The sequence below is a fragment of the Taurulus bubalis genome, assembly GCF_910589615.1.
Source record: "Taurulus bubalis genome assembly, chromosome: 13".
NCBI classification, from domain to species: domain Eukaryota; kingdom Metazoa; phylum Chordata; class Actinopteri; order Perciformes; family Cottidae; genus Taurulus; species Taurulus bubalis.
The window spans coordinates 20,363,981-20,377,858 of NC_136601.1; the positions used below are offsets into that span (position 1 = coordinate 20,363,981).

Below are 13,878 nucleotides of genomic sequence, written 5' to 3' on the forward strand. Positions count from 1 at the left end.
CGGCAACCCCGAGCTCCCTGTTGGGGAAGAAAATATATATATATATGTGTCAGAAACTTGACTCACAAAGGCAAAAAGAAATGTGAGAAAAGTAATAAGAGCTGCACCGCGGTACCTTGGAGCTGTATGGCGAATGGCTTGAAGTCAAAGCTGAGAGGGCCTCTCCAGGGATACGACTCCAACAAGCCATCCAACACTCCCCTACACACACACACATAAAGTGTAAAAGCATGAAAAAAAAAAAATGCTGTTGCAGGTATTTAAATATTGGTTCTCAGAGGTGTGAAATTCTGCACTACACATTTCAACTTCATGTGAAGGTTTTATGTGGTGTCAAATGTCGGTGGCTGAGTCTTAAAACCCTCTCGGGTCCCGTAGTGGAGCCCGCTCTGAGCTCAACAAGTGTTTGGTGAGGTTTGCTGTACCTATTCCGTCCTGGATCTCTGAAGCCCTTGGCGAACGGGTTCCTGTCGATCTTCAGCTTGGTGATCTTGCCCCAGGAGAGAGAGGAAGGGAGGCGTGTTAGAGTGGAGGTGTCGGCGTTAAGCTAACAACGAGCTCAGCTTAACAGCAGCTCTCCTTCAGGGGGCCCATCTCCCAGCAGCACCGGGGGCGGCGAGGAGCCACGTCAAACAGGGTTGTCGGAGGTCGCCCGGTTTTATTTGGTGCTTTAACGGGCTGTGTGGACTCCAGCGGTCGCCCCGGTCACAGCTCGTTATTGAGTTTCTGTAATAATACGCTTGCTGGTCGTAAAAAAGTGAGCCCTGATGAAGAGAGCTGGCGGTCCCCGCGGACGCCTCTGTTACTGGAGGAGCCGCAGCCAACAGTGGGGTCAGCACACACACACACACACACACACACACACACACACACACACACACGCCCCCGGGCAACTGAAAATCAGGACACTGCAATTCATGATTTTGCCGAGACCACAGAAAAGTTGGCCCGATTACTCGCATGATGTTAAGATTAAAGCAATTTTTTGAGCTGTCGATTGGATCGCTGAGGAATATTACAGCCGCTGAGTGCTTTCTTATTGTTCCTGGCATATAAAGGATGTAAATATGCAACATCAGATATATAACGGATTTAGCAGCAACAATCCAGATGTTTGAAACAGCAGATGAATGTTGAATGTATCGTATTCTTCTGTTTCAACAGTTTGTGATTATGAGTATTTGTGGTACCTGTTGGTTCTGATAGGCCGTGACTGTGGTGAACTCCGTTTCTGGGAAGGAGAAGCTGTGGACTCCTTCAGCAGGCAGCGACTGGATCTGCGACAAGTCCATGCGAGGGTCGTGCCGGATGACGTGCACACGTGGCTTGTATTTATGCATCGATTGGAGAATAATCTGGATGGAGAGATGAGGAGGAAACTTTATATTTTTTACGACAAACATGGTTTCAGATGTATCATTAATCTCAAGATTATTCAAAAGTAATTGTTTGGTATAATGACACATCAGACAATAGTGATTTAGATCCATCACACTTTCCTGAAGCTCAAATGTCATACTTTTTTTTTTGTTTTTTTGTTGGTTCAAAACCTAAAGATATCCAATTTACTCTTACATGAGACAAAGAGTTGAGAGACTGGAATCAGAGAACTTTGGGCATTTCTGCTTGACAAATTAAACCATATTTAACTCCATAAATATGAATTTATCCGAATAGCTGCTGGAACTTTTCCCTCAATTAATATTTTACCAACCAAAATATAAACATTTAAAAACTCTGGGAATTGACCAAATTGCTTTGGTTACAAATTAACTAGTATATGATATGAGTCATAGAAAAAATATATAATTTAATGTAACAGGCACCATAATCTATCAACACAATGCAACGTATTACAGTGCTGTTACGTACGTTAAAACTAATACAGAGTTAGCTCAAATGTGTTATTCAATATATTAAATAAATAAATCATCAAATATAATTAAATCAGTGGGTCATACAAATATTTAAAAAAATAACCATTTCATGGAAATTGACAGGATTTTAACTTGACATTAAATAAATAAGTATAATTTCCCAAAATTGAATTTTGCAATTTAAAGAGTAACTTTTCTTCAGGGTTATTATAATTATATTTGTTGCACATTTGCACAAGTTTTTTTCATTTGATATGAAAATTGCATGAATTAACAGTTTGACAGCTCTGTAATTCTAACGTCTACAAAAAGTGTTCCTTTGTACCTGTTACAGTAGGAGCCAAATAAAACGACTTAAATATGGTTTCACGAGAAAAAGCTGATTCTTTCTAAAATTCCCAAAGCAGCTAAACTGGCAAAAAAAAAAATCCAGACAAGGTGGTAACCTAAGCAACAACATCAGGGATTTCTAAAGTTTCTACAGGCATTCAACAGTCAATCCCCCAAACACACCAATGCAGGGTTTCATAAACACGAGGATCAAGTGAAAAGTCACCTAGCTGCACCACATCTGTCACATCTGTATGCTGAACCTGCAGGATTTCCTTCGGCTCCCTCTCTGAGGATATATATATATATATATATATATATATATATATATATATATATATATATATATATATATATATATATATATATATATATATCATGCAGCTGAAATTATGTATAGTAAATGTATAGAAATTATTTTGGGTTACAAAAAAATCCTTTTCCAAGACGTTTAAATCACAAAACCAAGAGTCATAAATAAAACGTGAGCCCTGACCCTCTGGTCAGTATCTGTGTGTTACAGTCGGACAGAGAAAGAGATAGGAGAAGTCTGCGCATGCTCAGATGGGTTACCTACATGCCCCTTATCGTCCATCTCGTTGTTGGTGAGTTTGACGCGGTCAAAGCTGATGACCTGGCGCATCCACGTCTCTCCCGCGCACGGAGAGTCCGGGTGCACGTAGAGCCTGGGGGAGATGCAGGAGTGGTCCGTGTTCCCGGCCACCATCCACTGCGAGCTGTGGTACACGTACCTGCCGGCCGGACACGTGACAGTAAACCAACGAGCGGACGCACGCGTCGCGAGTTCAACTCTTTGAATACACGCACGCACACATACACACCTGTAGCGTTTGGAGTCCACGGGCATGACGTCCATTGCAATGTAGTACTGCTGGCACGGGTCCAGGTTGCGCACCTTAACGCGCACAGAGGGAAACATCCTCCTGAGAGAGGAGAAGAAGCGCAGCACGTTCATGATAAATCCGAGGCGTGTTTAACCTTTGATGAAACGGGATTCACCCTGAAGCCACAGAAGAGCAGCTATAGCGGCCAAGGTCAGAGGGAAGGTCAGAGGGTCGCTGTCCACATGTATAGGGCTCGTTCTCCGTAAGGGAATAAACGGAATTTATTTCAGCAGGTAGTCGTGTCCCGATAACTCATTTCTGGAATTAAAATATAAAAAAAACTGAAGAAGACGCACGTGGCCCGCTACACAGCATATGAATCACATTGGAACAGAAAGTAAAGTTAATTAAGTTATTCCACGTGCTACCAGATTATTTTGTCATCGATATTCCTGGATCATATTTATTAGGTATTTTTTTTGTTATAGTTTATATATATAGTTTAATTCATTTGATGTAATGTAATAATTCAACAAAACCTATTGAATCTAATGTACACTATTTATTTGTTTTGTTCCGAAGATCATGAACAGAATAAATAGACCATGACATCATAAACATATTTCTACAACCCAATCGCAGCACACTTATATTTGAATAAACTATTCTGATCGGCTGCAGCGAGCCGTTTCACAGCTGATAAACGGGCCAGTGACCGCAGGACAGTTCATGTAAATATCATATCACCCATGATGAACTATGCAGCTTTTATTTCATGTATAACGGACACCTGGGCACGTAAACTGTGACATGACTGAGAATGGAAGACTTAATTGTGTTTTATTAAACACAATGTTAGGTCCTCCCTGTTTGAGTGAGGCCTTGGCATGGGCCTGCTCTTATTGAGGTTAAATACTATAGTTTTTCTTTTGTGATATCATTATTTATTTTTATTTAAAGAGTAAAAAGATCCGGCTAAAAGTCTCATCAGGGTTATTATTTTGTTGTAGCTGCTGTGTCTAGTTTTTACGATAATTAAGTGCATATATATATATATATATATATATATATATATATATATATATATATATATATATATATATATATATATATATATATATATATATAAAAAAAATATATATATATATACCCAATTATACATATATATAAAATCATGAATAGACCAGCCGTTGCCTGTCAGATGTTTTTTCTCTTGTATCCGGATGTGTTGGCCAAATAAGTTTGAAAGTTTTGTAGAACAGAAACAAACACCAAGCCTTAAGGCCCATAAAGCAGCGTTAATTAAGCCTCTCCATAATTGCTACAGATCACTGAAAGAGATCCCTCTCTCTCTCTCTCTCTCTCTCTCTTCTCCATATTTCTTTACCTGCCAGCCTTGGTGATGATCATCTCGGTGCCGATCTCGTAGAACCTCTTCCACAGCTCGGAGCCCTGCAGCTCCGCCCGGACCTCTCTGTCCGGGCGGCAGTCGCTCTCCTTCGGCTTGCCCTCCTCCCCGCTGCGCTCATCCTCTTCCGCCGCCGCTCTGCCGCTCTGCCTCTCCGGGTCACCGGGCGGGTCCTCGGCGCTGGTCGGTGTGGAAGCCGCTGTGTTCGTCTGGTTGACTGGATATTCGTTCAGGCCTGTGGGGCAAAGACTGGATCAGTGAGGGGCTGAGAGAACAGAAGCCTGGTCCTGTTTGGTTCTCCCAAATCATGTAGGCCTACAAGTTAGCTGCAACTTTGACTATTTGCAATTTAAAGTATAGCTGTAGATAATAACTAACGTATAGTCTTATGAAAAGGAACAGGACGTTGCTCATAGTTTGACGACTGACATGGACAATGTTTGCAAAACTTTTTTTTTTCATTTCAAAAAATACTTTTATTTGATAATTTTTGTTTTAAAATGATAAAACACAAACAAAAGTTGAATTGTGAAATTGTGAAATGTAGTAAATGGAAGAAACAAAAGGTCTGACGGAGCAAAATAACTTTCTCCAGCTCGTGCGTAAAGTGCGTGTGTAATTAAAGTAAAGAACCGATCGCAAAAACAAATCCAGCAGTCCTTCGTTCTGCTTCCTCACCGGTGAAGATGCTCGTGTCGCTGCCGGTGTCTCCAGCTGAACTTGACTCGTGCTCCTCCGACACTTTCATCCTCTTGCACGGTTTTCCGACCAGAGCTTCCACGGAAAACGCGTGAGCCCGGGAACTCAGACCCTGCATCTTGGCGACGGGTCCCGTCTTCCCGCGAGTCGTATATCCGTCCGAAATTTGACTCTGTCCCGCACAAGGCTCGCTGTCCCGGCGCATTCAGACACAGGACGGGGTAGAACAGGCAGCAGCAGCGGCAGCACCTCAGGGAGCCCCTCTTCTCTCACGGCGGCTCCGTGACGCTGCGTAATTGATCCGGTGCCTTCCCATGTGTTCTCCGAGACGCGCGCCCTCATCCAAAAATCCTTGATTGTTGGCACGCCTCTCCTCTTCACTACAATAGTTTCCCCTCTCCCCCCCTTTTATCCGTTTCCGTGTCTCCCCTTTAATTCCTCTCTGCCTCACAGAGGGCTTGTTCCTCTGGTCCCTCACTGCGCGTCACGGAGATGGGAGGGAAGAGCGAGTGCATTCCTCCGCATGAGCATGCGCTGCAAAGAGTAGCCACTATAACACTAAGCTCAGCCGTAAATAGAGTTTCCCGAGACAAATGAGAAATGAATGTCACTGCTAAAGTGAAATACAACTAAGTTATCTCCAAAACAGTCCCATTTGGTTCATAGGACTTTGAAATGATGCCAAATGATGCAGATTACTGCATCAGTATCAACAGGTGCTCGATACAGTTCAGTTCTTTAATTTAGTTTACTTGAGAGGAAAGGAGTTAAATTATCCAACCAACATATTCCGACTAGTAAGGAAACTATTGAGACTGTAAATAGCAGGTCATGTTTTTTGCAGTGCGCGCGGTCTCGCACTCATAGAACAACCAGAAGCATCTTTACGCGCGGTGCCACTGTGGGATGATGAAAGGCTGAACGGCCAAATTTGGACTTGGTTTGTGGCATTTTGTAATATAATCCAGTTCAGTTGCTTAAAAAAAAGAAAAGTGAACGGTAGGCCACAACATAATAATTGTAATAATACTAATAATAATAAAGGCAGAGAACATCAAGTTGTAAAGCACTACAGGAAGGATGTACATCTTCAATGTGATTTGTTTTAAATCTGGGAAGCATTTTTCTCGATTCTTCAGCACAAGCCAGCTCTTTGATTGACCTGCGTGTTGCCCATGTTGCTTCCCTCCACTTAGACATCCGATAGATAAATAGAAAGAGCATTTTATAGCTGGAGGGGGAGTCTAGGCACAACTATTTGAGGCTGTTAATTGAGACCACCTGGAGGGTAAAATATCTCCCTGCAACTCGCCGCGTTTCTGTTGAAGCTAACGTTTCCTATATTAATCTGGAGGCTTTTCCTTAAAGCGTCTCTTGTCTCCCGTTCCTCCGGTATAGAAGTGGGATTTTATTTCCCCCTTTGCCTTTGCGGTGCCCGGTGAGGGTGTGCGCCAGTCTGGTTCTCATAAATGCGGAGATCAGATGGAGTTCGGCGCACAGGGGGAAACTGGGCCGTAATGACAGCTCGGGATTATTACATTACTGCTCGACATGAAATAGATCCGCTTTACACAAATAAAAGTCAGCGAAGGCCCTATTTAAAATGTTTTTTAATCACATGATATAATTGCTGTGAGGAGAAAACAAATGAGGGCTGTGTTTACGGCACGGTTGGTTTGGTTGGTGATGGAAATCTCTGACAACAGCCGGGAAATGGAGAACTATGACCAACCGGAATCGCATGCTCTCTGTCATCAGAACCTGTTTGAGGACTGCGGCCCGCAGGATTTATGTTTACTCTTTCCCAACTTATCGTTTTCTCTCAATACTGCAACTAACGTGCATCCCAAACACGCGGTCTGGAGGAGAGAGCGCAACAGGAATAACCCAGTGCGCGCGCGCCTCTTTGTGAAACAAAAGACGCGCGCGGTTCCGATGGAAATAGCGCGCGTCGTTTCCTCCCACTCAAATTCGACAGATTATTTTTTCTTCTTCTTCCCCCTGTCGTCTTCAGCAGCCGGCTCATAAATCTTCGTCACGGGATTACGGGACGTCAGGGAGCGATGCCGCGGCGCTGAGAACACAACAGGAAGCCGCTGCTCGTTGTTTTCCTGACTCCTAATCCAGTGCAAATCCGCGTTCGTTCCATTCGAGGATGTTTGGCACACGTGTTTCCTCTTATTAGGCACAATAAGCACGCTCGGCGGGGAAGAAAAAAAAAGTGGGACTCAAATCCAATTTAGCACGGGCCTCGGGTTTCCACCAATGCGGAAGTTTGATGACCTCCCGCAATTAGGCCTTCCGATCATCTTTGCGCCGGGAGGCCCGCTCATGCTGTTGATTAGCGTGACCATCGCGGCCTAATTAATAATCATTGGTGAATAATTGGTTTGCAATTGGAATCCTATACTGGTGGGCCTTTAAACGCGCGCACAGCAGCTCACGCGCAACACTTTAATATTGAGGGAAACTTTTGCTATTTATGAAACAAGTCTTTTATGAATTAAACTACTATTTCAATACAAACGCTTTGTTTATGACTCGATGACTGACACTTAGGCTGCAGTGTGTGTGTGTGTGTGTGTGTGTGTGTGTGTGTGTGTGTGTGTGTGTGTGTGTGTGTGTGTGTGTGTGTGTGTGTGTGTCTACTGGTGCCCAAAGAGTAATCACGACCAGCCGCACATTCATGGTAGGCGTCTGTCTGTACTGTATATGTGCACATGTTAACAAATGCATGTGTGTGTGTGTGTGTGTGTGTGTGTGTGTGTGTGTGTGTGTGTGTGTGTGTGTGTGTGTGTGTGTGTGTGTGTGTGTTTATAAACAGGCCTGTCTGTCTGTTGCTCAGTGCTGAGTGGATGTGACGGGGCCCCTGATGGTTTGTTTTAAGTTGGATCCTGATGCTGAGCAGTTTGCGTGCGTGCTGTGTGTGTGTGTGTGTGTGTGTGTGTGTGTGTGTGTGTGTGTGTGTGTGTGTGTGTGTGTGTGTGTGTGTGTGTGAGACTGGGCATGGGCTGCTGGAGCGGATGCCCACTCACTGCCAAACGTCAAACTTCCACCACCCCGTCCACCGTGACACGTGTAGAGTGTTTGAGTAGAGAACGCTGTAAACACTTAGCGTATTGTGGCACTAATGGGAAGTGAGTCCTCTGGAGCGGACGCGAGGGGAGGCTCACCTGGAAAACAGACTCTATATGCTGAGACAATGACGTGCAAATTGTTTCCAACGCTGGTTACATTAATGTGATTCAGGATTTCAAGCGGCATGTTATTCGCTCGGGTTGCTTCTTCTTCGGGCAAGGCCCAAAACACCCTGAGGCGAAGAGGAAGAAGGGAGCAGGCAACCAGTCGAAGCTTTTCACAACGTGATCGATTACAGTGACAAATTCCTACGACCCTGACATGTCATCGGCTCCGTGGTGTGTGTGGCGTCACATCTGCTCCTCATAGCTTCCCTCTTGTCCCTCTCTCGGGGGGGTGCAGCTGTCTGAGGGCTGTCGGGCGCCTGCAGGGATCCTCTCTGTGCAGAAACTAAGTCTCCTCATGGCTGCTTCTTCTGCAGCAGCTCTAGCGGGAGCGTCAGCGAGACGCTGGTCACATCCTTCAGCCTCCAGAGCGTCAACAGTCTCCCTTCCAATTTGATGTTGAATCTGAAAACCGCAGTCTCCAAACCAATGGGTGACGTCACAGTGACTATACATCCACTTCTTATACAGTCCATGACATTATTGCACCAAACTACTGCGGGAAATCGTCTCCAAAAACATACACTACATTTTTAAAACATGTTTGCTTTAAAACTACAGTGCCCAGCTTCATGGGTTTGTTCACTGTATGAAATAAAACAAATGTAGCAGCCATATCCTTTAAAGATATCAACATTTAGCTGTTCTCTGGTTTAAACTGGGTGTAGTGTGTGCTCTCTCTCTCTCTCTCTCTCTCTCTCTCTCTCTCTCTCTCTGCTCCCCGGGCAAAACACATCCGTATTCATTGCAGCCAATTTCTAACGGCATGAGCAGTCCTAAAGAGGTCAACATGTTGTTTGTGTTTCTGTGTTGCTACCCGGCAGCGCTGCGCTCTGGGTCCCGGGACCGGCAGCGTTGGAGCAGCTTGGGCACGCGGCCTGGTGCTACCGCCTTCTCCCTGCCCACAGTGTAGGAAGATTTAATGGCTCATGTGCCACGGCATCCAGCCCTCACGGGCTCCTTCTGCCTCAGTCGGGCCCCGGCGGGTAACGAGGGGCGAGGGCAGGGGGAAACAGGAGAGGAAAGTCACATTGAGGCCAAGACGAAGCCTCCTCCTCTCACCACAAGTGTGTTGTGAATTATCTTCTCCCCCGTCCGTTTTCCTCTCTTCCTAAGCCTTTAGTTATCCCTTGCTACTCACCCTCTTCCTATTAAACACATATAGATCTTCATCTGTCCACATTGCTTTCATGGGGCCCGTTGTGAATCTTGCATCTCACTTGTTTGGATAGCTAATTCTTTTTGATGAAAATTGCTTTTTCTCTCTGGCGATGCCTCTCTCTCCCTCTCTCTCTCTCTCTTTCTCTCTCCCCCTGACTGCCAGTAACTGCGTGGTTAATGGTTGCGGTAAAAAGAAACAAAAACAGCCGTAATTGATAATGAGAATCAGACTCATGTGAGAATCTCAGTCGACGCCTTCTCTCTCTCTCCTCCATAACGGGCAGCTCTGCCAAGCCGGACCCTTCCCAGAAGGATGTCAAGGGGTGGAAAACTAATCTGCATGGTGTTGGAGAGTTATTTCCTAATCCCCCGATGTGTAACTTGCCCATTCTGTTGGACCGTTTGGATACAATAATGCATAAAAGTGAACAACGCCAGCACTCGAGCACAAACATGTTTCCAGCTGCTGGCGGACCTGAGCGCGGGTTTGAAATGTGAGGGCTCCTATTGGTGCTGTTAACATGGTGAGGGGAAGTAGTCATTATTGAGGAGGAAACCATCATTTTGTGTCTATGCAGTATGTAGTAGACACACACACACGCAGTCGCACATGTCCTTATATGTTTTTGTCCCACTGAGCGCAATCACGCTGAACACAAATATGTTTTTATCAAAGCCCGGCCACAGCGGAGGGGAATTATTTTTAGATTGCCCTGATAAATGAGGGGTTTCATATATCTGGATGTGGTCGGCGGGGATGAAGAGTGAAAATTTCGGAGAAAAAGAGATGAAAAAATACAATTCTGGCAGAGCCACAAAAGCTTTTAAAACAACATGTGAAAAAATCTGCAGTTCTTTAACAGTTAGCTTGTCATTTTTATTTGCCTCTTCAGATGGTGGCAGCGGTCGTCTTTCAGGCAGTGCCAGCTGGGATTGGCTGCTGGCTGGAAGGCGCGGGCCTGGCCCCGGGTAGCACTCTTATTATCATCACCACACACTGTAATTCACATGTCAATCACAGCCCGGAGCGCGCAGGGCCGAGGGGAGAGGGGCTGGTTAGAAGGGGGCCGCCGACTGGGGTGATGGGCCTGGCGGGGCGGGGCGGGGGGCTGCGCACTGAATACTTCCAGCAGGCCCTAATCGGACCTTTCATTCCCTCATCTCTGCAGAATGGGCCTGGGTACGGGGCATGATTGGATATACAGGTCGAAAAAAGCCGAAGCTGTCGGCTGTGCTGGACGGGCCGCTGTAAGAATAAGGAGTGACCTCTGAGGAAGGTTAAACTGTCACAGTTTGGCCCGTCTGGCCTGGCTCGAGTTAAGACTGCTGGATGGGAGGGATGAACGGAGGAAAAACACATTTAGAACTGTTATTTTGTATTAGATGTCCACTAATTCTGGTGTTTTGCAACTCTACGGGTGGCACCAGATCTTTGTTAATTCAAACTAAGCCTAGTTAGAACAAAATGGAGATACACGCATCATCAAATGAAAACAGGTTGGACAAAGTAATGATGTAAACTCGGTGGATTTAAAGTAAGTAACAACAAGTCTAAAATCACAAAATGTTCCGCTAATACACTTTTGCCGAACGATCAGGTAATCGGATTCACTGCATGACGACTACAGATCTTGGAATCCATCAGCTAGCGGTCTGATGACAGGCTTCAGCGGATATCCGTGCCAAGAATGTCTTTTCCTTGTCTGCTGCTCACTGTTTACACTCCGATTATCAACTTGAGATGTGACACTGGAGCTGGAGTGGAGAGACGACGTGCTCGACCAGATTGTTTCACAAGTAGACAGGAAGCTAAATCTGAACCCGTCAAAATGTATCACAGCCAGTGGGATACAAGAATGCATTTGGGAAAAATGCTTTCTGGCTCTTATGCTCTCCACTGGGGTTTTTTCCGGCTGTTTTTTTTGTCTGACAAACCTCATTTTTGTATTTATGTTTAATGTTAATATATTTAAAAGAAAAAAAAAATGAATTCAACCAAAGACTGCTCAAACGTAATGGGTCAATAGTTGGAATACAAAAGCAAAACCAGAACACTTCCGATACCAAAGTCTTGTCCTGTGGCCTACAGATTCAGTTTTAGATTACAATACTAAAACTCTGCGTTATAAAAAGAAGGAACAAAAGAACAAAGTGGTAAACACCTACTAAGTGCACGTAGCTGCTTCGTAGGTAACTGACAACCCTAACGCTAACGTTAGACACGTTGAGAATAAAAAAGGTGATCGTTGACCTATGACCCGACACTAACCTTTTGCTAAATGACTTGGCAAATAATGCCAGTTAGATTTTGAATAATCAGATATTTTACAAACCGCTTGAACACTACTAACAAACTTAGCTGTGGGGCCTTGCACTTCCTCTGATTGCCTCCACCATGATGCACTGTGACTCAGCACCTGTGGACATGAAATCCACATGGTTTTGACACTGATATCTGTAGAAACCAATTAACCCTGCTTCACAACAGAAGTCAGTCTTCAGAAGACCAATCAGCGTCTCTTTAGTCGTATCCAGATTGTCCTCACATGTATAGAAAAACATTTTCACTGTTTTTGACTTTATTCCCACCCAGGGAAACTTTCTACAGCCCTGGAGAGACACTATAATTTAAATGCTGCCGAAATGGGAACTCAAAAGACAACATGCTATTTCAATCAAAAGCCTAGCTCTAGCCCAATCATCCGGCCTGCCAAAGTGTGGTGTAACACACACACACACACACACACACACAAACACACACACACACACAGAGCGAGCTCGCCTGCCAACGTGTGGTTTGTATTCACGATGCATTAATGCCATGTGGTTAGTGCTCTATCAGGGCCATGAGAAATGATTTATTAGTGGCTCCCGCCAGTATTTATAGATAATAAGCCTCCGTCAGTGTTAATAAAGAGATCCATTCACAGCACCTCTTTAAGAGATTACTGTCACTGCTAAACAATAGCTCGTCCTCCAAAGATAGCCTTGTGTATTTTATTGTGAGGAGGGGAGTTCAAATAGGGAGAGCCTGGAGAAACAATCCATCTGTCCTTCTTAAGCTCACTCATTAATTAAAAGATACACATTAATCTTCACTCCTAACTTTCTAATTATTGTTGCGTTCAGACATTAGTCTCTCCTTTTTCTTCGGGCGCTCCACTGATCCGTTTTTAGAGGCTGGAGTTGTGGCTGTGGGTGTTGGAGAAGAGTGGAGCCGCATGAATAAGTGTTTCCCTTGTAGACCACTGTACGTTTCTGCTTTTATGTGTCTATATGTCAGTCATGTACGTGTGTGTGTATGTGTGTGTGTGTGTGTGTGTGTGTGGGGTGATGATGAGGATGAAAGGACACGTGGAGACACATGAGCATCCTGGCAGCAAAGTGTGTTTGTGTGACATCATTCTGTCTCCCTCTGGTTCCAATCAGTCTATCCTCCCCTGTTAATGACACCTGATGGATTAATGACTGATAAAGAGTGTGTGTGTGTGTGTGTGTGTGTGTGTGTGTGTGTGTGTGTGTGTGTGTGTGTGTGTCTCTGTCCGTGAGTGTGTTTTGTAGGGGCCCACAGAAAGCCCGCAATCAGACATCTCTCAAATTAGCGCTCCATAACTACATCCTGAGCAGGGCTTAGACTTCTGAAGCGCAGGAAAGTCCTTCCAGACAGTCAGACACACACACCTACACACACACACACACACACTCATGCGCGCACACGCACACACACACACGGGCTATCACTTTCCTCAGTATATCACATCACATTTGTCTTCTTTCTGGCATGGTGAACTTTGACATGGTGAGAATCGGGGGTGGTGTTGGGGATGTCATCAATTTTAGCAGCTTACTCTTATATCCTCCAACCCTCCCCACCGCCAAGCACACGCACACGCACGTGTGCACACCCCTTGACGCACCTTAAGTTGTTTATTTTTAAGAAGTATTGTTATTTATACAGAAATCATAAAAGCCAAGTGTTACAAAGTGCTTTACAAAAAGGAAAACAATTGAAAAAAATTATCTAACCAAAAGTGAAAATACACACACATTGAAAACTAAGATTACGTACAAGAATGAAAACAAGGAAACTTATACCTAACGATAATCAAAACAGAAAAACACATATATTTACATGCTAAACATATAATTGTTTAATAGGCATCCCTATTGACAACCAATTTCTTGCATTAATGGTTCAAGATGACTTAAAAGGTGTGTGAAAAATTCCCTCTGGCTGCAGATATCCTCCAAAACCTTTATTGCCTGTTTTCACTATGGTCATTAATAGAAATAGTAACATGACTTATTAACAATGA

General features: G+C 44.4%; 1 protein-coding gene across 1 annotated transcript in view; it reads right to left on the reverse strand.

Annotated features, from left to right (window-relative positions):
• The window catches only part of tbx22 (T-box transcription factor 22), a gene marked incomplete at its 3' end in the record, with an annotated part of 5,856 nt that extends 513 nt beyond the window's left edge, over positions 1–5,343 (reverse strand). Inside the window, exons 1-8 of the mRNA XM_079228635.1 lie at positions 5,139–5,343; positions 4,440–4,695; positions 3,050–3,151; positions 2,785–2,959; positions 1,191–1,355; positions 426–490; positions 116–201; positions 1–17 (exon numbers count right to left, since the gene is read on the reverse strand). The exon at positions 1–17 is cut by the window's left edge and continues 513 nt beyond it. Coding sequence (XP_079084761.1) covers positions 1–17; positions 116–201; positions 426–490; positions 1,191–1,355; positions 2,785–2,959; positions 3,050–3,151; positions 4,440–4,695; positions 5,139–5,277 — 1,005 coding nt within the window. The 5' untranslated portion in view covers positions 5,278–5,343. The remainder of the gene's footprint in view (positions 18–115; positions 202–425; positions 491–1,190; positions 1,356–2,784; positions 2,960–3,049; positions 3,152–4,439; positions 4,696–5,138) is intronic.
• Positions 5,344–13,878: the final 8,535 nt, after the last annotated feature.